The sequence below is a fragment of the Andrographis paniculata genome, unplaced genomic scaffold (genome assembly GCF_009805555.1).
Source record: "Andrographis paniculata isolate CXL003 unplaced genomic scaffold, ASM980555v1 Contig73END, whole genome shotgun sequence".
In the NCBI taxonomy this organism is placed as follows: Eukaryota; Viridiplantae; Streptophyta; class Magnoliopsida; order Lamiales; family Acanthaceae; genus Andrographis; species Andrographis paniculata.
In genome coordinates, this window is record NW_026137610.1 from 1,500,394 (window position 1) to 1,525,453 (window position 25,060).

The following is a 25,060-nucleotide window of genomic DNA, read 5'->3' on the forward strand; positions in this document are numbered from 1 at the left end:
TTTTTTAATATTAGTATTATATTAGTTTGTAGTAAAAAAGACGAAAATGCACTTACTAGTATGGCGTGTTATAATATATTGTAAGTTGTAAAAGTATTTATTATGTTAGATATACAGTACATCTAATTAGAAAATGATACCCTTTATTTTAGGATAGACAAAAATAAAAAATAGTATTCTTAGAGAGAGGGAGTATATTTTTTTTTAGTAAAAATATTCAAATTGATGATTCGCTTTATCTATAGAATATAAATCTGTGCGGCTTAATTTAGCTAATCAATATTATATACTATTTTTAGTTAAGAGGTCATTGTCGGAAAATAAAATATTAAGGTTGTTCTGTATTTAAAAATAAAAAAAAAAAAAAAAAAAAAAAAACTACCTACTCGTATCTGCCCTTCCCATTCAATATTCATATGTATGTATATATATATACCTCTATTTGACTGTTATATCCCTAACTCAAAATTATTTGTTTTGGACCAATCACTATTTTTATTTATTTTATTTTTGGGTCCAAAAATGCATAGTAATGACACTGTTATTCAATACTCTTTTTAATTTTGGACAATGAAATAATTTTTGTGCCAAAGTGTAATATATATATATATATATATATATATGCACTTTTACAATTTCGATGCTGATTTTGGAAAGAGTTTGTTCTAATCAATAGTTACAAAATGTGGGCTCACCATATCCACTATAAGACTTGAGGGTAACTATTTTTCAATAAATACTTTCAGAAAGATATAAATTATTGTGAGATTTTATTTTACTTTTTTTTATTTTTTATTTTTCCCATCAAATTAGTGGTTGTTTGGTGAACAAGTGGAAAAAGTTGTCTAACATGTCCCACCATAAAAAAAATAAAAAAATAACAATCATCAAATCCCAATTGTGGAATCCAATAATAATTTGGTTTGGACTATTTTATTCGGGTTTCTTAAGGAATTTTTTTTTTTTTTTATCGAATATATTTATATATATAGAATTAGCACATGCTAAATTAAAATAATAGCCAGAGTGACATCAATTTATCAAATGTATATATGGAATATCGATGATGATGATGTTGTAATGAATCATTATTATATTATTTAAATAAAAGAGAATTAACCTAAATTTATTTTGGGGAATAAATAAAATATAGTACATAAATTAGCAGTCCCCCGCTTCCCTGGAAAACGAAGAAGGGCATTTTTGACATTTTAACTTAGAGCACTTTTATCTGCCATTTTTATTATTTTTTAAATAAAAGTTTTCACCTAATATCTGATCTACGGTATCAACGCATCGTAATTAAAAAATAATTATAAATATTATAATACTAGTAGTATAATTTTTTTTTAGTATTATATATGGGTCATCGTCTACCTCTCTATTTCCAAAAAAAGAATACTGTTACGTACACAAAATTTAGAGAGAGAAAGGGACATAGCCGATGCATATACAGAGAGAGAAAGAGCTACCGTTGTAGAAAACTGGAAATCGAACACAGCTAGCAAAGAGAAGATCAAACAAGGAAAAGATCATCTCTAGATCTGGTTGTCCATTTCCATTTCCTCTCATTTCGGTTAAGAGAAATTTTTATCCACATCAAGCTTCTGCAGTTCAAATTTCAGTGAATGATCGTTTGATCCGCTGCATTCACTGGTTGCCTAGAAATTTTGACAATTACCCGTTGTTTCTGTCTCTGTTTAGCCTTTTCGAAACTCCTAGTGAGCATTTGCAAAGTTGCTTGCATTGGCGGTGCGCCGATTGAGCGATGGTTTTCTGCGGTGGTCGCCGGAGCTCCTCTGAGTTCCCTGGCCGAGCTCCGGCGGTTCTGTGAGGACTAAATTAATAACTGATGTTGGATTGAAGGTGAAGCAGTAAAAATGTTCAGGTCGGCGCTATGGCGGAGCGAGAAGCACAAGTTCAAAGTTGAATTCAAGTTGCAGTTTCGCGCCGCTAAGGTAGTATCGTTCTCCCACAATATACACGCAAATACATTATTACGATATATGTTTGTCTGTGCATTTAATCACTGTATTTTTACATATTTCAAAGTTTGAATTTGATGATGTCTGGTATCTTTAATTAATCCACTAGTAGTGGAGCTTTTATGAAAAAGTTTAAACACATAAAAGAGCTAAACAGAAGGGCTACTGTTGTTGATTTTCTTCCTCATTGTTTGGCGGAATTTTCTTTAAATGAAAGTGTAGAATGTGAATTTTGAATTTCTCAAACTCATATAGTCAAGACTGAATTGAGTGATTGTGATTGTGAAACTTTAGGTGCCCCATGTTGGAGAGGATGCATTGGTGATCTCTGTAGTTCCTGCAGATTATGGGAAGGCCACAGTAAAATCAGACAAGGCGGCACCTCGAGAAGGGAATTGTTTCTGGGAGAATCCAGTGTATGAAACGGTGAAGTTCAGTAGAGATCCAAAATCAGGGAAGATTCAAGAAAGAATATACCATTTTGTTGTCGGGACGGTATGAAACTGAAGATGGCCATAAGATTTGTGGTTTGCTTTACTTCCAAGTAGTAGATCATATAAAGCTAACATATGCTCGATGGTGCTTTTCCAGGGCTTGTCGTCTAAAGCTGGTGTCATTGGAGAAGCTTCAATTGATTTGTCAAGTTATGCAGAGGCAACTAAGGCCTCATTGGTGTCTCTTCCCCTCAAGAACACAAAAACAGAAGCTGTTTTACATGTAAGTCCCTCTAGCTATGATCCTTTTTCTGACCCTTTTGTTCTTGGATGCGTTCATTCATTGTTTGTTAATTTATTTCTACAGGTATCAATTCAGAGGATGCAAGAGACTCATGATCAGAGGTACTGATGAATTCAGGATAAGTAATGTTTTCTTTCACATAAGATGCATTATAAAATCAATGGTGATGGATTTAAATTGTTGGATCTGACAGAGGGGCTGAAGAAATTGTGGATACCAAGTTGGATTATAAAGATCACAGCTTGAAAGCTCACTTGGATGATGGCGGAATCGATGGAATCATGAGAAGCAACTCTGAAGTAATCTCATGTCCTTTAAACTAATGGTAATCTTATCACTAACAATATGAAAGCTAAGAGGCTAACCTGTGGAGGCTATGTGGGCATTCTTTGTTTTTATAACAGGATATGCCACTGAAGAATGAGGATCCCCAAATTGCTGAGGTAAATGGGAATAGAAGAAGATCGAGTGGATCTGATGTCACGATGTCAAGCTCCGAGAGCAGCTCTGGAGTTGAGATACCCTGGCAGCATCAGATGCACAATGATGGTGTTCATCAGGAGCCCAGCGAACTCCTATCACCTCAGAAGCCTCAGGTGCTGAAAACAAATGCTCAAACACCAATATACAAAGATAACCAGAGATCTCAGTGGGAGTGGCTGCAAAGATCTACCATTGAAGCTAGCACTGATGATTCTTCAAGCACGCCGAGTGGAAACTCTCCCAGGCAGGATTTGGTAGAGGCTTCCGATGTTGTCATAGATAAGCTGAAGTCTGATGTTGCTGTATTATCCAGGCAAGTGGAGATGTCTGAGCTAGAACTGCAGACACTGCGTAGGCAGATCGTGAAAGAAAGCCGAACCAGCCAAGATTTGATGAGAGAACTTGTTAGCTTAAAAGAGGAAAGAGATGCTCTCAATGGAGAATGTGAAAGACTCAGATCCTCGCAGAGACGACTTGATGATACGAAGACTAAACCCAGCTTGCAGTTTGAGGGAGGGGATTCTAAGGCGATTATCCAAGAGCTCAGGCAGGAACTACACCACGCCAAAGAACTCAATTCCAATCTTCGACTACAACTACAAAAGACTCAAGAATCAAACTCGGAACTACTTCTTGCTGTCCGAGACCTTGATGAGCTGTTGGAGGAGAAAAATAAGGAAATATTGAGCATCTCCAGTGGATCATCAGCAAAGTACATCCCTGGAAAGCTGCACGAAGAAGGTTTCACACGTCAACCTGATGATGTAAGCGATGATAATGAACAGAAGGCTCTAGAGGAGCTCGTGAAGGTGCATGGTGTACCCAAGGAAGTCTGTCATTTGGAAAAGCAGATAAGAGATATGCACAGTGAAATAGAAATTTACAAGAGAGATAAAGATGATCTTGAGATGCAATTGGAGCAGCTTGCCCTTGATTACGAGATCTTGAAGCAACAAAACCATGAGATGGTGTATAAGCTGGAGCAGAGCGAGCTGCAGGAGCAATTGAAACTGCAGTATGAATGTTCATACTCATATGAAGCTGCCTGTGAACTCGAATCTCAGATAGAGAACTTGGAGAATGAATTGAAGACGCAATCGAAAGAATCTGCAGGCGCATTGGTCAAAATAAGTGAACTCGAAGCTCATGTCTGCAGTTTAGAGGAGGAACTGGAGAGGCAGTCAAAAGCATTTGAAGCTGATCTTGATGATCTCATGCGTTCCAAAGTCGAGCAGGAGCAGAGAGCTATAAAAGCTGAGGAAACATTGAGAAAGACACGATGGCAAAATGCTAACACAGCAGAGAGGATTCAAGATGAATTCAAAAGGCTTTCTGTGCAGATGGCATCTACATTGGCAGCTAATGAAAAAGTGGCCCATAAAGCTCTAGCAGAAGCAAACGAGCTTCGTCTACATAAAATCTGTTTGGAAGAAATGATTCATAAAGCTGCTGAAGAACACCAGTCAGTCAAAGAGAGTTACGAGGCTAGATTGCATCAACTTGAGAATCAAGTGATGTTAATGACTAATCAAATAAAACTGATGCAGTCAGAAATTGATGATAAAGTGCTGCTGCTGGAAAATCAGAAAAAGCAAGGTGAAGAAACTCAGAAACTCCTCTCAGTTGAGATTTCAAAGCTCAAGAATGAGATCGAAATGTGCATGGCTAAGAATAAAATTCTGTTAGAGGAAATAGAGGGAAAGGATACTTTGATGCATCAGCTGGATCAAATGAGAGCATCCTTTAAGGAAATGGAATTTCTTTGGCAGCAAGGAAATGGTGAAAGAACCAAACTTGAAAACAGGATTAGATTGACGAAAAGTGAAGCAGAAGAGTTGCAGGAGGAGTTAAATAAAATGAGATGTCTAATGGAAGAAAAAGAATCAATTGCTGTGAGTCTGAAGGCGGAGCTGGACACTCTCCATTCACAGTTTACAAAGTTGCAGAAATCGGCTTCAGATGGTGAGCTAGAGAAAGAAAAACTTCGGGGACAAGTGCTTTCACTAGAAACCGAACTGAAGAAAATGGAGAGTGCGATCAACCACATGGAGAAGATAATAAAGGATGCCGATGATCAAGACACAGCTCATTGCTCTGATGAGGTGAATTTGTACACTATTATATCATCTGTTATGCAGCATATGCATTTGAGTGGAACTAAAGAATGTAAGCCCATAATTTCATTTCATTGATAACAGGGTCAGATCAAGTTGAAAGAAAGTGCTCTGGAAGCTTCAAGTAAAGCTTTTCTCGAGAAGGAAATGGAGCTTCAAAGCAAAATTGCAGAGTTAGAAGGGAGATTGGAAGTGCTAAATGAGAGCAACAATCATTCTTGTGAAAAGGTTGGTAAATTCATAGTTCATTACTTTGGTGATAAATTGTAGTAATGGTTTTAAGGAACGCATGACACAATAAAAGCCTAAATTAATCTTCTTGCAGGCTACCGAACTTGTCGAGGACCAGAATCAAAATGTACAAGTGACTGTAGAAACATGTTCTATAAACAAATTCCCCAATACAACCAACTGTGGAGCACATTCAAGACAGAGGTGTGCTACAATGTGATTCATAAGCTCATTTTCTTTGTCATGGTACATATCATTGTCTCATCCAACCTCGACTGTCCTTTTTATTGCAGCAGTGCGCACGATACTCATTACATTGATGAATTAAAACAAGAAGTGGCATTACTGAAGGAGAGGAATGAATCAATGGAGGAAGAACTAAAGGAAATGCAGGGGAGATATTCAGAAATAAGCCTCAAGTTTGCCGAGGTAGAAGGTGAACGGCAACAACTCGTGATGAAAGTGCGCAAGCTTAAAAATGCAAAGAAAAGATCATAGCACGGCATCCATCCCTTCCACTTGTATCGTCGCGTACATAGGTAAATTAAATTTTGTGCCATATTTTTCGATAATAATGTTATTGTAAATTACTAAATGTGTTCACGCTCACAAGACTACACCAAAGAATCATATTCTTTAGTTCATTTTCTGTAATATATATACCAAAATGGTCTATATATGTATATTTGTGTGTTATCCCTCTATGTGTTAGGTAGGATTGTAGGCTCAATATATGTGATGTTTGTGGTAAAATCTATCAATTAACAATAATTAAACCAATACATGTGTTGTTTTTTGTTATTTTCGTCGATTGATTATTTCTTTTTTCTTTTTTTTTTACTATGTGACAAGTGAATTTTATATAAAATATTTCATTCAACAATTATTTAACTTATAAACTATCAAAATACAGGACCCCACAGACACAAAAAGAATACGAACATACTTTTTTTAAAGTTTTAACATCATCAATCACTAATCATCATTGTCTTAAATAATGCCCAACTAAGCCGTACTTATAGATAACTAATACAACTGCAAATGGGGATCGATGCATGCATGCATTTGTATTAATTAATTAATTAATTATATTAATAATAATAACAAGAAGTGGTTCATGAATTTGTGTCCATCTGCAGGAATTAATTGTATAAACAATGAAATTCCTATCACTGTCACTTAAGTAAATGCCTTATCTTGTTGATTCCTGAGTGAGTTTTTCTTTTTTTTTTTTTTTTATATATATATTGTGACGTGAGAACCCGCAGTCGAAAGTTTGCACTGGATAAACTCCCGATCGAATCTAATATTCTGCACCCGATAAATAAATTACACTAGACTAACTATGTATGGCAGGTCACCCGATGCTGATGTTTCCATGGTGAAATAGGGTTTTTATTATAACTATATTAATTATTATATACCAACTAGGGTTATGGATTATATTTTCTGTAATTATGATCATTATTTTTCATTATTCACGTCACGTTCAAACGCATCCTGAGGGTTAGGAACAGACCAATGCAGTAATTAAAAACTCACCTAAGCATTACTTGTATTATTTAAAAAAAAAAAAAAAAAAAGTAATACATGCATCACTCATATATATATATATATATATAATATAGTGGAAAAGGAACACTTTATCTGCACTTTGTTCATCTCTTCGTGCAGACAGCAAAAGGAACAGGACATATTTTGAATTTCTGTTCCAAAATTTTAAATTAATTTAATGACCATACGTATGTATGTTATGTACTTTAGAGCTGTTAAAATCCAACTTTACAATGGAATGATTGGTTTAATCCATTTTCACATTTCTAAAATTTACAATAAAAGAATAATTAATAGAGGATGAGCTCTGGTGACAGTGAGATAATGGGTTTAAATCTGCGATGCTTCTAGTCATTTGCTGCATTCGTCCAACTAGTTTGTAGGATATTAAGTTCGATTGAAAAATTACCAAATATATTCTTTCGGGTAACGGCAGTGGATTCCATGGTAAAAAATAAATAAATAATAAAAAAAAAATCTCTTCACAAATTAAGGATTCAAATCAACATAGCATCACAAAATTTTCCTATAACATAATTAGGGCTCATATAGAGCACAAAACTGTCATACTTTTCAGTCAAAAAAATAAAAAATAAAAACAAAAACGAGGATATAATACATACATATATATACACAGAAGGAAGACATGAATCTGGAATTAAATCTTCTTGTTGATGAGGCCATAGACTGTAACAAGCGCCATAACCAGTGACTGATCAGCCTGTGGTTCCACCATTAATGTCAGCACATCTTCTCCCAAAGAAACCCCCTCTGCTGACTGCTTCTGCACTGCCTACATTCATTCATTCAACACACCAATTTACAGTTACATCTCATCATCAATCATCAATCGATCAACAATAATGTTTATCACCAAAAAAAAAAGAAGAGAATCGACAAACCTCTGCTACAAGATGATCTTCGAAATCCATAATCTTCAGTGCAGACTTCCCTTCCAATCCTACAATTCTGTAACATCTCTTGTACCTAATTCCATCTTCGCCGTGTTTCGCGAAATCAACTCTCAAAGAAATGCCTCTGCTCAAGAATGTGTTGCAATTTCTTGACACTCGAAAGCACGCCTTCTTGGCCGATGAGTTTTCAGCCCATTCGAAGCCTTCCCAGCACCCACAAATCCTCATTTTCTGCACAAAGTTAAAAATTCAGCTTCTTGACACTAGTTTCTATTAGTCCATCGAATAATATAGGCCGCGAGCGGTATAAATGTATATATATATATATATATATACATACCTTTCTATTTATAGAGAAGAGAATTTTTCCATTGGAATCCATGAGAATGACTCTTCTGCTGCATCTTTTCTGGTAATTATCCACTCGGAAAACCACGGCGCCTCTTGAATTAAAGACAGTGCAACCATTTCCATGGAAGACTAGAGATTTCATCCACAAAGTGTATACTTCTTTTTCCGAGAAAGTACTACTAGTGTTACTACTGCTGCTGCATTTCTTTAAAGGATTCGGATGTATTTTCGCCATAGTCATTAGCTCAAAAGTTCGATCTTTTGTTTTGTTTTTTTGGTACTAATATAATTAAGATGTGTGGATGATCAAAACCCTCACAAGAAAGACTCATGAATATATATAACTTGTGAATTATATTACTTAATTTCATTCATGGTGATGGAAAGAGAAGTGGAGGTTTTGACTAAATCCATAAAAGGTTGTTTGGAATTATATTAGATTATTGCAGTTTGTTATTATTAAAATTCACAAGTTTTGCTTTATTAGGTGACCTTTTTTGGCCCTTTATTAAATTTAGTCGAAAACCAGCAGTTATGTCTGCAATTCCACATTTTATCATTCAATTCGAAACATAATTAAAATAATCTGATGTCATGTGTTCAATAATAGTTGTGAGAATTAGAGCAATTGTATCTGCAACTTGTGGTTGCCTTATTCTTATCATGTCTATGTTCATTTTTATTTTATTCTTTTTTAATTAATCTTTTGTTTCTAATCCGAGCCAATGTTGACTAAAACTGTTATTTTAATTCATTCTTGCTTAATGTAATTACATGATTTATTTGGATGAGAGTTTACCACTCCCAATCCCGACAAAAATAATTAAATAATTTAATTGCATAATACACACATATGTTTTATTTTAAATGAATAAATACTTGTATATTAAAAAGTTCACAGAATACCTCTATGTATATTTATTTTATTCAAATAACTTATTTAAGATATTTTATCCTCTTTATTTGTATAATTAGGTGCGTGTTACAACCAATCTTAATTTTGAACAAAAAAATATATATATTTTATGCATATTTTAATATAAACACAAAAGAATTCACACAATAGATAAAAAATTAGATATTTATTTTATTAATAATAAAATACAGGTGATTATTATGCAATTTATTCAAAATAAAATAAAATTTACAATTAACGTGTATAAATGAATTTCAATTAATCTGCATGATCATATTCGTCGTCGTCATCTTCATGTGTGAATACAGCGAACCCACCCACGACGTGTGTTTTAACATAAATGTAATGATAATAATGCATCCTTTTTGTGGAATTATCGAAACAAAAGAGACAAATTAAGACACGATGGATCTCTTAATTAATTGTCATTTTTAAGGAATTCTTATCGCGGCGATTATATTTAATTAATAAATTGGTGGCATTATCTTGAGATTAGTAGTGAGTTGCTGATAGTGAGTCCACAGACAGATTAATATATTAATGGTGATGCTTTGCATGTGATTAAGTAGGTCATATTGGATTATTAATTATATTATATTAATAAACTTAATTCAAATTAATTAGGTGGTGACCTAATCTGTTTGCTGTTCTTGCATGAATTAGATACCCTTAAAAAATCTCATTCTTGTATTTCTATATACTACTAAACTATTCAAATTAATGTCCCATTGTTTGATAATTCCAAAGGGCAACCTTAGGAGATCGTATCAATGTCGGGTTTGTAATGAATATCATAATATCGATTTAGTGTACTATTTCAGTGTACTGTAAAGCCTATTCTTTTTTAGATATTTTAAAGTGTCGAATATATATATTGTTTTGTGAAAAAAAAAAAAAAAACACTTATAGGTGTTTTGGTTTATTTTATACTTGACTTTATTTTAATTTATTACATATCTATTTTTCAACATGATTTAATAAAGTCTTAATGAATATAAGTTTTAAAATGTCGTAAAACTTCAAAATCCATTGTGATGTATGATAGCAAATAAAATCCACTCATCTGATCAAACTTTGCCATTCTTAAAAATGGGACATCAAACAAATAATCAGGTAAACTTAAATCCATATCGTAATTTTTGGATAAAAACATTATTGGATATATATATACACGATATTTTGTAAAAAAATAAAAATAAAAATAAATAAATAATAGCCTTCCATTATGTTCTCCTATGTAAAATTATAGAATCAAATACTCATCTTTTTATTTAAAATGTTAAATAAATAAAAGCTCAATTTTTATTTCAAAACATCACTTTAATTAAATACTCCATGTTTGCATAAAATCAAAATTCTTTTTCAATTAAAACTGTGACTATTATATTATCAAACTACATCCAAACAAATTACAAATTCCCTACACCCAAAGTGGAAATATACCCTTAACCCTTCAACAGCAATGGATTAGTTGACTCTTTTAAGTAGAAATTTTTTCTATATGCACCTCTGGAGATTAGGTAGGCAACTATTTAAATTTTATTGATTAGATTAATCATGAAGCATTAATGTAAACATTGATAATTAGTATATATACATATAATTTTTAAACTTTGATAATACATTCATATATCCATGTTGAGCAGTGTTGGTAATGTATTGCAGTTGGCGACATGGCGCAAAAAGTGACGGCTAAACGATGCGAAGAAGGTATTGGCGTATGCAGTCTACAAAGTTGCGACGAGGAATGTTGCAAAAGAAACTGCGGTATAAAGCACGAATTCGAAGATCCAGAGGGATGTTGTAATAGTATTGGAGCAATTAGATTGTGTGTATGCAACCACGTCTGTATTTAAATTTACTAGCTCAAGAAATCAATAATTTCAGAAAATAATAGATAGATGGAAGAAGAATTGGAATTTGATGACAAAAAATTGTATGTTAAATTTTAATATATTGAAGGAAATAAATATGTTTGATTAGCTAATTAGTGCTTCATGTATGGTGTGTTCAGTCTGTGTTTGCATAGCAATTTAATGATGTAATATTTTTTGTGACGGTAAATTATATATATATTTTTAAAGAATTAGAATTGCGTATTATTGAAGCCTTAAAAAATAAGTTAAAAGAAAGAGAATTTACAAAAAGCGATTCCCCAATAGTCAAAATAAACTATGAACCTAACTTATACACGTGAGATCAAGCAAAATGGCAACAAACTAAATCATAATATCTTCTTAATTCCAACTTGAGCTTCCCATCAGTGGCGGAGCTAAACTTGTTCCGCCGAATGGGCTAATTAAAGGCTTCATTGAGGTTGAAAAATAAGTAATTTTTATTATTTTGAACGAAATTGATGGTAGAAATATTTATTTTAAACGGACAAATGATCTATGAGTGTGTTTCTTCAGTGTAGTTTTGGTCAAAACTACTGTATGACCACTGTTGACCGGGTTTAGGCGCCAAACCGAGCCTCTTTTACTGCACATGTTTTATTTATTTATTGAAATTATAAATGTAAATTTAAATTTTTATAATATGTATAATTTAATAAAATATATACAATATATATGTAATTTTATAGTGAATAATTTTATTTTTTTTTATAATACAGATATATAAAAATTATAAATGTATATATGTACATATAATATAAATTTATAATTAAATTATACAAATTAATACATATTTATATTATTATATTTATTACTTGTCGAATCAATCGTATCAAAACTTTCCAAACTTTTAACCAAACCTAAATACAAAAGAAACATCAATATTCAAATTCAACTCAAAATTCTCAAAACCTCTCTAAATAAACACACCATATATAACAAATAATATAGTCAACGTAACGGCGGGGACGACGGCTTGGGACCCCCCGAGCCCCTGCGTGGCTCCGCCACTGTTCACAACGCATCAGTTTGTTCTTGTGTGATATTCTCATATATTGAGTATTGCATTGTTGATTAAGTTGTAGCAATATTGCACCTTAGAGACAATTGAGTAAGCAATGGTTAATTTGTTTGGCTGTTTGAAAATTTGTTAAGTTATTTTTGGAATCTTCTTTTGATTAGTAAAATTTTTGTTATGGTAGACATAGAAGTTTATTCCTTACGATATACCATTTAAATTTTTGGCATTACTTTGAATTAAAAAATTATATATTTTTTTCGGTATATTTTACAAAACGTCTTATTCAATAAATAAGTCATTCTCAAATACTTGTTCCGTCCCACATAATTTGTTCCTATTTTTTATTTTCGTTCGTTCCACATGATTTGTCTTTTCTTTTTTGGAAATATAATTGTACATTTTAATCTCATTTTAAATTTTATAATTTTTTTAATTTTAATTTTAATTTTAAATTCTCGTATCTACATTGACATGCTCATATTACATGGGACGGAGAAAGTATTAAACTAAATATCTATTCTAATCTATTAATTTGTATGGACAACAACGAAATAAGAAAATTAACATTTAGATAAAGAATTACATAAAGTAATCAAATATGTATAAATATAAATTTGAAACTATAATTTTTCAGTAATATAAATAGAAAATTAAATTGATATATTACTTAATTAAAAAATAATAATAATAATTAAGTTAAACATTGTATCTCTGTACAAATCTTTTACCTATAAATATATTCTCAGCAATGGAGAATTGCAACATCAAACTATAATTCAATTTGAAAAACTATTGTACAAAAGATAAATAAATAAAATGGATACAATCAAACCATCTCATATACTTATGTTCATACTCATTCTTGCCTCAGCAGGTAAGTTTTTAATTTGTTTTCCTAATCAGAATTTTTTAATTTTTTATGATAATAAATATGTATTGATTTTTTTTTTATGTTTCGATAATGTGTGGTTTGTAGTATTAGATATAGCGCAAATGGCGGAAAATGACGATTTAGCGGCACCGGATAATTGGTCTTCCAAGCGGGATCAACAGTGTACAGAAAATTTAGGTGTTTGTGGCGAAAAAATATGCGACCAAACATGTTGCGAAAATAAATGTGCGACGAGGCATGCATTCGACAATCCACACGCAGTTTGTGAAAATTTATTTCCTATTAGACTATGCACTTGTTACTATGATTGTAATCGTAAAAATAAAATGAAAGACACGGAAAAGAAATAATGTATTATGCTCATTTGTAGAGCAAATAATCTTTACTTTGATTGAATCAAAATTGTTTTCGAAGAAACTGTTATTTTATTTTTAATCTACTCGATGAATATTGTCATACATTTAAATGACTTATTCCTAAAATATAAAATATATTTATATTTCTAATATATATCGAATTATCGATAAAGTTATTAAAAATAGTTAAAAAAAATAATTAAAATAATCAAAAAATATTAATTAAATTGGGAAATTATTTTTGCAGATCTAATTAACACAATTTTCATGATTACTTACAATATGTGCAAATTCTGTAATACATTCGTATATTTACATGATTTAATGTAATTACATATGTAATCATACCTAAATTAAGGACTATTACATATAAATTATGCATAAAATATAAGGGTGCATTCAGGTTATATAGATCTTAGCAACATTTATTATATAAAAATGTACAATTTTATTTATAAAATGATAAGCAATCCATAAATATATTGCAAGTATTAGTTTTGATTTTATTTGATTTTATTTATTTAGTAACTTCTTCATTATTTTTTGTTCAGTAAGTAGAATTTGGTCCCAAATATATTACTATATAATGCTCGTATCATTCAAAATAAAAATAAAAATAAAAAATAAATAAAAATAAAAATAAAAATGAATGCAATGAAACCAGTTTGCATTATGTTCATCCTAATTCTTGTATGAGGTGAATTAATTTCATTCTTTTAAGCCTTTCATTTTATTTTTTTTAATTAATAGAATTTTGATATAAAGCCATATTGATTTTAAGTTTTTTTTTTATTTTTTTATTTTTTTTCCCGAATTTGCAGTTAACAACATGGTACAAGCAATCGAAAATTTCGATACGGCTCAATTAAATTCAACAATCCCAAAAGTCGATGGCGTATGTCAAGAAGGTTTCGGTCGATGCAGCGATTCGTGCGATTTAAAATGTTGCATAAACAAATGCACTACAAAACATTTAGGCAAAAATCCAGTAGCATTTTGCCAGACTCTTTTTCCAGAAAGATTGTGTGTTTGTACCTACAATTGTTAGACATAGAAATGTAATTTATTTGCATTTAATGAAATAATATATGCAATTTTTATGTTTTTTTTTTCACATTTTCTTACTTTTTTTAATTTATTTTATTTTTTTGTGAAGTGCTTACAAAGGTTGATGCTCAATATGTAATGATTAAGGGAGAAATTAATTAAATTAGAAAAATAATTATGTTAACTTATTATTTATGATATAATGGAGAAATTAATTAAATTAGAAATAAACATTAATTCTATAATGGAGAAATGAATTAAATCAAATTTTCCAATCATACAAATTAGGGATTAATTTTATAATCCAAAAAAGGAATTAATCAAATCATGTAAGATTTGCTACATAAATGACACGAGAATTCTATAAAGATTATGGATTTCATTAATTTGAAAATAAATCAAATCAAATCAAATATGACACCTATATATATACACTCAAACTCTACACAATATCCACCTTAATTTTTCAGAACATTTTCTCTGCTAATTAAAAAGTGAAGATGGAAATGATCAAACACACTTGCTCAATCCTCGTATTATTTTTTCTTGCCTCAGGTAAATATATATATATATATATATAATTGTAATATTTTCTTAAAATTTATTTCCATTATAATGAATAACTTTTTATTTTTTATTTTGTTAGCGGATTTGAACATGGGTGAAAGATCTACGAGAATTTTAGCAGGGGCAGGGACGTGTACAGAAATTTTAGGTCCATGCGGCACAGGAGTTTGCAATGAACAATGTTGTCAAACAAAATGTACAGACAGACATCCAAATGCCGATCCGCAATCTTATTGCGACAACGGCAACATTGGTCCGCTTCGTATGTGTATATGTACTTACATTTGCTAACTAAGTTAAATTGATTTATATTGATTTGCGATAGAAAGAAATGATATTTTCAATTGAATGTTAATTCTTTTTCTTTTAAAAAAAATATATATTGAAAATTGTAATTCTAAAAATTTGTTTGGACAAACAAATTCAATATCAACTATTATAACTATTATTATACCTTAAAATAGCAAAATAAAAAATGCAATGCATTAAAAAAAAATGAGATTACGTTATTGATTATAAAAAAAAATAAGAAACTATATACAGGCAATACATAGACTCAAATTTAAATATAAATCTATTAAATTTAAAACTGAATATGTAAAATATCTCAATATTAATATTTAATTAATGCAAATCCCTATAAAAATATAATGATATTTTATTTTTACAAATATCACATGTAACAACTATTTACATATAAAATACAAACGAAAATAAAGATTGTATATATTTTATTTTTTACTATTTAAAACTAATATTTTTCATGCAAATTATATATATATATATATATATATAAAAGAAAAAACATATTGCAAGTTAGGTTTAGAAAATAAGAATTGGTTTGTTTTCTTTCTAAAATTCAATTTTTACATTATTCAATCCGTATATTTTGCAATAAAAGAACATATTATTTTCTTGTTTCATGTTTTATGTCCAATGTATTGGATTTAGATTAAGATTAAATTAAATATAAGCCTAATTAAAAGGACAATATGAACAAAGATGTGTGATATAAAAAGTATTTTTCTAGCAAAATATTATATCAAAATATAATCAACTTTCAAAATCAAATCAAAAATCAAACACACTCTAATATTTTATTTAAAAGATTTTACATTTTTATATCATGTAAGTGAATAATCACAGTGATAATAATAATAATGATAATGATGATGATGATGGAGTGAATGGGCTTGATCCATTACATATGACAACCCAACTCAATTTTTTTTATATAACTATATAATTCCTAAAATTAAATTGTGAATATGTTGGTTTTTTTTTTTTTTGTTAATTTTGTATCTATTATATAATATCTATAAAAAAAATTTAATAAAAAATATATTAATTTTTTATATAAAATTAAATACAAATCAAGCACATCCCATTTTCTAATTTGTTTTTACTCACTAAAAAATATTACTATAATCCTATAAATATACACTAAATTAAAACACTAAACCAACAAACGTCAATAATACAAAATAAATAAAAAAATATTGTTATTTATTTATAATTAATATAAACTAATTTTACAAAAGATGTGAGCTTTTTTTTTATCCAAAATTTTCAAATATATTTTTTAAAAAAATTAATATAGTATATTCTTATTATTTTTATATTATCTATACAATTCTTTATAATTCATATAAAAAATAATTTTTTAAACCATAACACAAAACAAACATATCCGTAGAGTTTTAAAAATAGATAAAATATATTTATATATTTAAATATATAAAAATAAATTTTTTTTGAATAGGTCATACATTATTTATAAAGTTAAATGTTACCTACTTAATTAAGTTGATTTATATTGATTAAATATGCTATGATTTATTATGTTGTACTTAAAATAAAAATGTATAAATTGTTATATAGCATTAAAAATAGAAAATATATCATTGTTATGTAACTCATGATATGATTATAATACTTCATGAGAAGAGTCGATTGCATTCATAATTATATATTATTTATTAATATTAAATTTTATTTTATAAAAGTATAATAATAATAATAATTTTAAGAATTCATTAAAATTTCTGTGGGAATTTTATTCTATACAAAATTTTCATAATTTTTCATTAAAATTCATCGACTTTATATAGATTGTTAAATAGCTCAAAATTTTAAAAAAAATTTAAAAATCTATACTGAATACCTCTAAATTTTAAAATAATTTACACACTCCTTAGGAAAGTAATGTTGAAAATATATAATCAGAACTTAAATAAATATTGTCAAAAAATAAAAGAAAAAAATTGATGCTCTAGATACATTTTAAAATTTTGATAATATTAAATAATTAAAAAAATTATTTTTAAACTTTTTATACTTACATAAAATACCATATAAAATATTAATTTTTTTAAAAAATTCTAGATATTCCAAAATTTGAAAGTATTAATTCAATAAAAAAAATTCAATAAACTTTTAATTAATACTATAAAAAAAAATATAATATTATAGTTATATAATACATAGGGTTTGTTCCTATCATATTTTTAAATGATTCTGCATAAATATTATTACAAAAATATCATATTTTATTATGTTAATAATTCGAAAAAAATATTATTTTTTTATATTATCAATATAATTTTTTTATCTAACATAAATAAATATATTTATCTAAAATAAAAAAATAAATTCATACTTTAAATTTAAAAATAATAATTTTATTATAAAATATTATTATTTTTATATGATTGATATTGTAAAAATATTTTAAATTAAAAATAAAAAGCAAATACGCCCTAAAAAAGATCTTTATCCAAACAGGTCACAAGCAGAAAAGGAACAACCCGACCCTGGTTTGGATCCAAAACAGTGTACGGTCTTTCGGCAGGCGGCAGCTCCATATAATACCCACCTCCTCCTGAACCATTTCTTCCATTCACTGCACCGCCAACACAAAAAAAAATCTCTGTGAATTTCTATTTATTCCTTCAATCAAGCCCTAGATGGGAATCATCGCTTGATCGGTAAGTCCCGTTCTCTACTTTCTTTGCATATGTCCATGCTTGTTTATGTGTAGCTTCATTGATCGTTTTGATTTTCGGTGGTTTGATAGTGTTCCTGTTCTCGGTTGATTTTATCGATCGAATTGGGAAATCTCGTGAGATGGCGGGTTCTGCTAGAGAGAAGCATATCCGAGCTAATCGGAGGAGCCGGGCGGTGAAACCGGAATCCGATCGATCCTCAAGTGCAAACAACAATGTTAATCTGGAAAATTCCGGGAGTACTAAAATTGGAAACAACACTAAAAATCCCCAGCCTTCTCTTAGTTTGTTCTCTCAGAACCCAGCGTCAGTGTCTGATACGGACCCGAATGCCGTGTTTGATGATAATGGGTGGGGTTACTGCACCGAGGAACAGTTAGAGGAGATATTGCTGAAGAACTTGGAATTTTTATATACTGAGGCTATAAATAAGCTTATTGGACTAGGTTACAGTGAGGAGGTGGCCTTGAAGGCCATTTTGAGGAATGGGCATTGTTATGGTGGAATGGATGTCTTGACTAATATCTTGCATAATTCTTTGGCTTATCTGAATAGCAGTGGCGATGGTGGAGGGAGTAATGAGGAACCCAATCCATCATTTTCCGACTTGAAGCAGCTGGAGGAGTACTCACTTCAAGGAATGGTATGCTTGTTGCAACAAGTTAAGCCTCATTTGAGCAGGGGGGATGCTATGTGGTGCCTGCTTATGAGTGATCTACATGTTGGCCGTGCGAGTGTCATGGAAATTCCTGTTCTTCCATCCCCAAATGGTGGTGGGAGTGGGAGTGGGTCTGGGGGTGCCTCTACAAGTGATTCCGGGAGCCAGGAGGGCGGTATTACTAGTGGGGGGCCTGTTGGTGTTGCTCCATCAATGTGTCGGTTTCATGGTGGCTGGGGGTTTGGTAACAGTGGGACATCTGAGTTCCCAATGAGTGGGGCGAATGGATTCCTCTCATATGCATCGGAAATGACTCTACAGAGGGAGATTGAATGTCCGAAGAGATTTAACATTAGTCCATCAATGAAGGATCTATTAAAGAGGAATGTTGCCATGTTTGCGGCAGGATTTAAGGCGAATTCAAAGAAGTTTAACAGCCAATCACAGGCTTGTCCGAGTTCCTTGTCTGTTGGGAATTCACCTGATCAGCATGGAACACCTGCTGCTGTTTCAGTGGGGCATGGAAAGGAATCCCATAATGTGAAGAAGCAAGATGTAGTAAATTCAGTGATGAGTAAGTTTCGGGAATTGAATCTTGATGAGAATCTAGAACAAGCATCTGCAGATCAGAAAGATGAAATGATTTTGACTTTGATCCATCAGTTAAGGGAATTAGATAAACAGGTTAAAGAACGTAAAGAATGGGCCCATCAGAAGGCAATGCAAGCTGCAAGAAAACTTAGTCATGATTTGACCGAACTTAAGACGTTGAGAATGGAGAGAGAGGAGACGCAGCGACTTAGAAAAGGGAAACAAGCCCTTGAAGAGACTTCTGCAAAGAGGATTGCTGAGATGGAAAATGCGCTGAGGATTGCAAATACTCGAGTAGACCGAGCTAATGCTGCTGTTAGGAAGCTTGAGATTGAGAATGCTGAAATTCGAGCGGAAATGGAGGCATCTAAATTAAGTGCATCTGAGTCAGTTGCTACCTGTTTGGAAGTGGCAAAGAGGGAGAAAAAATGTCTTAAGAAGCTTTTGGCATGGGAAAAGCAGAAAAGTAAAATGCAGGAAGACATTGCAAGTGAGAAACAGAAGCTTGCAGAGTTGCAGCGGGAGTTAGCTCAAACTGAGGCGGCCACTAAGAAAATGGAGGTATGTGATTTTTTAGTTGAGTTGCTTTCTGCTTATTATTCTACTTTGCTATATTTCGCCTACTTTGTCATTCAATCCGTAAATGCTTTATATGTCTTATATGCTTTATTAAATTCTTTATATGTCTTATTGTGAATATCTGATCTATGAGAATAGGTTTTGGTTTGTTCCGTTATCAATACGACCAATTCTGCCTTTGCTTTCTGCTGATTATTCTACTTTGCCATATTTCGCCTACTTTATCATTCCATCCATAAATGCAATCACATAAATTCTTTGTCTTATTGTGAATGTCTGATCTTTGAGAATAAGTTTCGGTGTGTTCTGTTATCAATATGACCAAATCTGCCGGAGATCACATAAATTCTTTATGTCTTATTTGAATATCTACTTGAGTTGCTTTCTGCTTATTATTATACTTTGCCATATTTCGCCTACTTTATCAGTGCATCCATAAATGCGATCGGATAAATTCTTTATATGTCTTATTGTGAATATCTGATCTTTAAGAATAGGTTTCTGTTGTTGTTATGTTATCAATACGACCAAATCCGCATGACATCAGGTATCCGGTGTATAGTTAATGAATCTTCATTTATTATTACGTCTGTGTGGCGCGTGGCCAATAAAACATGTAGCACACGTGTACTCTCTGCGCCGACACGTTCTATATGCAGTATGTACAGGTTCTAGATTTTATGTTTGCTAGTTAAGACAGTAAGACTTGATCAAAGAACAGTTCCCCTTCCCATAAAACATTTATTTAGCTCAGTGGCATACAGCTCATCAAGATCATTTTTGAAAATGGTGTGCGACGTGGTGCATGATTGTATGCGACAATAAGCATTAATATATAACTAATATGCGGATATATGTAGAATCAATACATATATGCTTTGCAAAATCCTCCCATAAAACATTTGAATCTTGTGAGGTCTCATTTTAAAGTCTTATTATAATATTTACACTGTACATTGTTATTAGATACTCGGCAGTATAGTATAGTTCCACTGTAAATCTTTTCCATTTGATGTCATACTACTTAGTTCAATGCTAGAAATACCCTAGGGGGAAACACACACAATTTTAATACAAAAAACACATTAAAAATCATAATATTTATTTACTAAAACTATATATTTAAAGTGTTTTTAGAAATACAAGGAAAAAAAAAACATAAAACTATAAGGTTTGGTGCATGCCTCGCCATACACAATGGCACTACAGCCGAATCATTGCACACCTTTTATAACTATGATCGAACATGACTATGATCAACACTTTGTTTACACATACGCTTTTGGAACTTTTGACAATATCTATTTATAGTAAAATTTCAAAAAAATATAACATTAAATATATTTTTTCTCTCACAAAATATGACATCAAATACTAATCTTTTGTTATTCTTAAATTTTTTCAGTACTCCAAAACTCTCGGTCTAAACTTAGCCAAATATTCTGAGAGATTTATTTAACTGGTCTTAATGCATTTTTGACAAAAATGAACCTTATTCTCTTAAGAATTAAATCATTTTGTATAGTGGCATATAGATGAAACCTTTTGAACTTTTTGAAACTCCCTTTTAATTTAATTAATTATTCTCAATTACTTGAAGTTGAAAGTGTACTTAGGGCTTTATTTGTTGACTTCCTTTCCATAGTGGATCGGAGCATAGTTAGAAATGACGAACGGCCCAACAGCGTAAGTATTAATATACAAATATAAATGCAATTAATACATATATATATATATGTGTGTGTGTGTGTGTGTATTGTGATATCCTCCCACAAGATGTTTGAATTGCATGTTTTGATTTTATTTGTTAATTTACTTTCCTTGTATAGTGGACCTGAGCATAGTTGTAAATGACAAATGGCCAACACCATAAGTTTTAATATGAAATTAACACACATATTTATATATATATGTGCAATTAATATATATTTGTGATATTCTTCCACAAGATGTTTGAATTGCATATTTTGAAAACAATAACATTTTGGAAGTGGGAAAACAATTATAAGCTAAAAAAAAGTCATTGCATGTGCCTTTGAGTTTGGGGCAAAAGTGCAGAGGTTCTTTGGCGCGCCTCTTGATTTGACCCTCGCCATACATAACACCTCAATGGCTTTCCTTTTTATAACTATAGACCTGAGATTACTTTTAATGACCTCATAGGGAGATCTTAGAAAGAACACTTAGCTGATTATTAATGGTTATGTTTTCTGAGTTAAATTATTTCCAATTATGGTGTTTTCTACATTTGACCAGTTGCCTACCTTTTTCCTTAATTCTCAGAGAGTCGATATTGTTCATGCAGATCATTTCAAATCATTGCCATCTTTATTCTCACTCGGTTCATCTGTGTACTATATATATATTTTTTTTGTTTCTGGATGAGCAGACTATGCAATACTTAATGATTAGTATTCGTAATTCTAGCCGGTGAGAATTGCGCAACATGTGGAAGTGCATACTTTTGGTTCTTTATTTTTATCCTGTATTATTGCAAGCTTAGTCTTGAACCATGTTAAAACTGTTGTCACTTTCTGTTAGCCGTTAAACTCTAGTTAACTATGCATTTACTTTTTAACTACTGTTTTCTTATTGCCAGTTCCTGTTCTAATGTACAATTGCAGCAACTCTTCAGCAGCAAAGACTGCATTAATATGTTACTTGTAACTGTTATTATCTTGTGCCAATGTCTTTTTCATCTGCCATTGCAACATTGACTTGTTATTGTTCCCTTATTCCTATCTTTCATTTATGCTCCTGCACAATTTTCGTTTTTTACTTTATCATTCTAAATATGAAGCTAGAAAATAATTGTGTTTCTGAACTTCCAATGAAAAGGCAAAGTACAGGCAAGAACAGAAGAATAAAGAACAGGCTCTTGCACAGTTGGAGGAGGAACAACGCCTTAAAGAAGCTTCTGAAGTCAATAACAAAAGAAGGCTCGAGGCGGTGCGCCTGAAGATAGAAATAAATTTCCAGCGCCACAAAGATGATCTCCAGCGTCTTGAACAAGAATATGCTCGCCTCAAAGAATCCGCACAGGCACAGGCGGAAAACCAATCCGATCAAGTCTGGACTGCAAATGCCAATGGCATACCCCAGCAAGGAGAAAGCATTGCGAGGCTGCTACATGAACTTGATCAGTTGGAGAACTCTCAAGAAAAGAAGGTCAGCAGTGACAGGGATTGCATTCTTTGCAGGAAAGATGAAGTCTCAGTGGTGTTCCTTCCTTGTACCCATCAAGTCATATGCGCAAACTGTAATGACAACTATGGCAAAAAAGGTAAAGCAGCATGTCCATACTGCCGGGTTCCAATTGAACAAAGGATTCGAGTCTATGGCGCCTCCTCTTAGGCATATATCCAGAAATGAACAAAAAGGTATGTCCCAGAACCCCCCCTCTTTGCTGGAAGATACATGAACTTCCTTTATTTTAGAGACTTCATGTTTGTTAGTATATAAATAAAACCTACAAACGGGCTTCCAGCTTCCCCGTTTGCTCCGTATAGGACATACTTTCCCATATGTTATGTACCCCGATGTTGTGTGTATGCCGAAGAGAAACTACCTTTATTTTGAGAAGCTGACTGCTATTTCAGACATTATAGTATGGATATCCTATGGGGTTACCTGGATTTAGAACATCTATATGATTTATTACCTTATGAAGCATTCATATATTGTCTTTTTTAGTCATTAGCTTACATAGCAAAGTGCATCAACATACATTCTATCGGATCACAGGCGATGGACAAAAGGAGGAAATCTAACTGCCCGTTGTTCGTGCCATCCGAGCATGTATTGTCTATATATATATGTCATATGATTGCTGTGACATCCTCCCCTACTTCCCCAACTGAGCTTTCAGTCCCTGCAGCTTCTCTCTGATTGGTGCTATTACTGCGTGAACTTCGTCGAAATAAGGCGCAGTTGCCGTCTTTGTGTCCTCGATCCACTTCAAGATTCTTTTGTGAGGCCCCAGTAAGCGCTCGCGCTCGCTCTCTTCGGCAAACTACAAGAAGAAATAGGCACTTTAAGTTTGCGGCAACATAATGCAGAGTCGGTTGCTGGTGTTGGTTTTACCTCGAGCTGCATGATTTCGCAGACTAGGGAGAGATCAGCTATGGATGGTTGAGCACTCCCATGCAAGAAAGGCTTGTCTTCCTCAAGCCAGAAGGATTCGATAGTTGTGAATGATGCCAACATCAGCTTTTCGCCTTTAGCTGCCGCGCTGAGGTTGATGGGCGCACCGACAGCTAGCGCGATAAGCGTGTTAAAGATGTAACTGACTGAAAAGAACAGAACTTTCAGTAAGATACAACGATCAATCTTCAGACAAAGAACTTCATGGTGTAATGACCTGAACCACGGCGAAGATTCGAGTGGTGCCAATCCAGCACCAATTGGACCTTGGCCCTTTTCCGAATGTCGGATGGATACCTACAGAACAGGGAGTTGTTACAAAACTGATTCAGAAGAATCTAAATTGGAAAAAAGCATGAAAATCGAATTACCAGTGATCCGCAACCGGAAATGCAGAAGCAAGGTAGCCGAGTATTGTATGACTGCAGGCAAGAAAACGTTCATTAGGACATGTAGAAGAAACTAACTACAGATTAAGAAAAAATGGGCATTCAGTGATCTGATCTGTCTGCAGATCAGAACAGAATATAGAACCTCTCAAATAGCTTCAGGTCATCGTGCACAATGGCTGGAACTTGTTTCATAGGGTTTATTTCTGACGACAGTAAAAATGGAAAGCATCTCAGGACAGGACAAGGTCAAACATGAATCGATAAAATACGATGCAACAAACTCGAACCTGCATATTCAGGGCTGTGATGCTGCTTCTTGGTGAGATCAATTTTTACCTCCTCAAACTCGATCCCATTCACCCTTCAAACCCATCATCGATTCTAAATAAATCGAAGATGTTAACATGGTAAAGATAAAACAAGATTCGAACTTACTTGCAGAAGATGACAAGTGCACGGGAAGGCTGAGAAATCCGATCAACGTACAGCTTGAGGGACATTTTTAGCTTCCTTCAGTTCTCCAGACCAGCAGAAGGTTTTTGTTTAGATCTAAGTGATAAGGATCGCTGACCTACTAATGGCTGCCAATAAATTATTAATATCTCAATTATGCCGTCGGCGTAAGAAC

General features: G+C 32.1%; 4 protein-coding genes across 5 annotated transcripts; 2 read left to right on the plus strand and 2 right to left on the minus strand.

The window, feature by feature from the left end:
- Positions 1-1,405: 1,405 nt before the first annotated feature.
- Positions 1,406-6,333, plus strand: LOC127265735 (uncharacterized). 2 transcript variants are annotated; one of them, XM_051295699.1, is made up of 9 exons: positions 1,406-1,958; positions 2,280-2,480; positions 2,577-2,702; positions 2,787-2,824; positions 2,917-3,022; positions 3,128-5,308; positions 5,405-5,548; positions 5,646-5,755; positions 5,845-6,333. In XM_051295699.1, the coding sequence occupies exons 1-9, from the start codon at positions 1,881-1,883 to the stop codon at positions 6,047-6,049; spliced, it is 3,189 nt and encodes a 1,062-aa protein (XP_051151656.1). In that variant the 5' UTR covers positions 1,406-1,880; the 3' UTR covers positions 6,050-6,333. The 2 variants fall into 2 exon arrangements, with proteins under 2 accessions (XP_051151656.1, XP_051151657.1); XM_051295700.1 differs by having other exon boundaries at positions 5,848-6,333.
- Positions 6,334-7,591: 1,258 nt separating this feature from the next.
- On the minus strand, positions 7,592-8,690 carry LOC127265699 (protein LURP-one-related 11-like). The gene is made up of 3 exons (XM_051295640.1): positions 8,360-8,690; positions 8,008-8,250; positions 7,592-7,898 (listed from the first exon to the last, which is right to left on the minus strand). The coding sequence occupies exons 1-3, from the start codon at positions 8,609-8,611 to the stop codon at positions 7,764-7,766; spliced, it is 630 nt and encodes a 209-aa protein (XP_051151597.1). The 5' UTR covers positions 8,612-8,690; the 3' UTR covers positions 7,592-7,763.
- A 9,221-nt stretch (positions 8,691-17,911) lies between these two features.
- On the plus strand, positions 17,912-23,541 carry LOC127265659 (MND1-interacting protein 1-like). Its single transcript, XM_051295579.1, has 3 exons — positions 17,912-18,051; positions 18,141-19,879; positions 22,736-23,541. Exons 2-3 carry the CDS (start codon positions 18,191-18,193, stop codon positions 23,249-23,251), a joined length of 2,205 nt encoding a protein of 734 aa, XP_051151536.1. The 5' UTR covers positions 17,912-18,051; positions 18,141-18,190; the 3' UTR covers positions 23,252-23,541.
- On the minus strand, positions 23,533-25,029 carry LOC127265661 (glutathione S-transferase T1-like). The gene is made up of 7 exons (XM_051295581.1): positions 24,868-25,029; positions 24,720-24,793; positions 24,575-24,635; positions 24,412-24,462; positions 24,258-24,337; positions 23,981-24,186; positions 23,533-23,909 (listed from the first exon to the last, which is right to left on the minus strand). The coding sequence occupies exons 1-7, from the start codon at positions 24,930-24,932 to the stop codon at positions 23,742-23,744; spliced, it is 705 nt and encodes a 234-aa protein (XP_051151538.1). The 5' UTR covers positions 24,933-25,029; the 3' UTR covers positions 23,533-23,741.
- Positions 25,030-25,060: the final 31 nt, after the last annotated feature.

Coding starts and splice junctions, on each gene's coding strand:
- LOC127265735 (XM_051295699.1), top strand. CDS start 1,881: ATGTTCAGGTCGGCGCTATGGCGGAGCGAGAAGCACAAGTTCAAAGTT. Junction 1,959..2,279: donor TGCAGTTTCGCGCCGCTAAG/GTAGTATCGTTC, acceptor GTGAAACTTTAG/GTGCCCCATGTTGGAGAGGA. Junction 2,481..2,576: donor ACCATTTTGTTGTCGGGACG/GTATGAAACTGA, acceptor GTGCTTTTCCAG/GGCTTGTCGTCTAAAGCTGG.
- LOC127265699 (XM_051295640.1), bottom strand. CDS start 8,611: ATGACTATGGCGAAAATACATCCGAATCCTTTAAAGAAATGCAGCAGC. Junction 8,251..8,359: donor TCTTCTCTATAAATAGAAAG/GTATGTATATAT, acceptor AACTTTGTGCAG/AAAATGAGGATTTGTGGGTG. Junction 7,899..8,007: donor AAGATCATCTTGTAGCAGAG/GTTTGTCGATTC, acceptor GAATGAATGTAG/GCAGTGCAGAAGCAGTCAGC.
- LOC127265659 (XM_051295579.1), top strand. CDS start 18,191: ATGGCGGGTTCTGCTAGAGAGAAGCATATCCGAGCTAATCGGAGGAGC. Junction 19,880..22,735: donor CGGCCACTAAGAAAATGGAG/GTATGTGATTTT, acceptor TCCAATGAAAAG/GCAAAGTACAGGCAAGAACA.
- LOC127265661 (XM_051295581.1), bottom strand. CDS start 24,932: ATGTCCCTCAAGCTGTACGTTGATCGGATTTCTCAGCCTTCCCGTGCA. Junction 24,636..24,719: donor TCACAGCCCTGAATATGCAG/GTTCGAGTTTGT, acceptor TACTGTCGTCAG/AAATAAACCCTATGAAACAA. Junction 24,463..24,574: donor GACCTGAAGCTATTTGAGAG/GTTCTATATTCT, acceptor TCTTGCCTGCAG/TCATACAATACTCGGCTACC.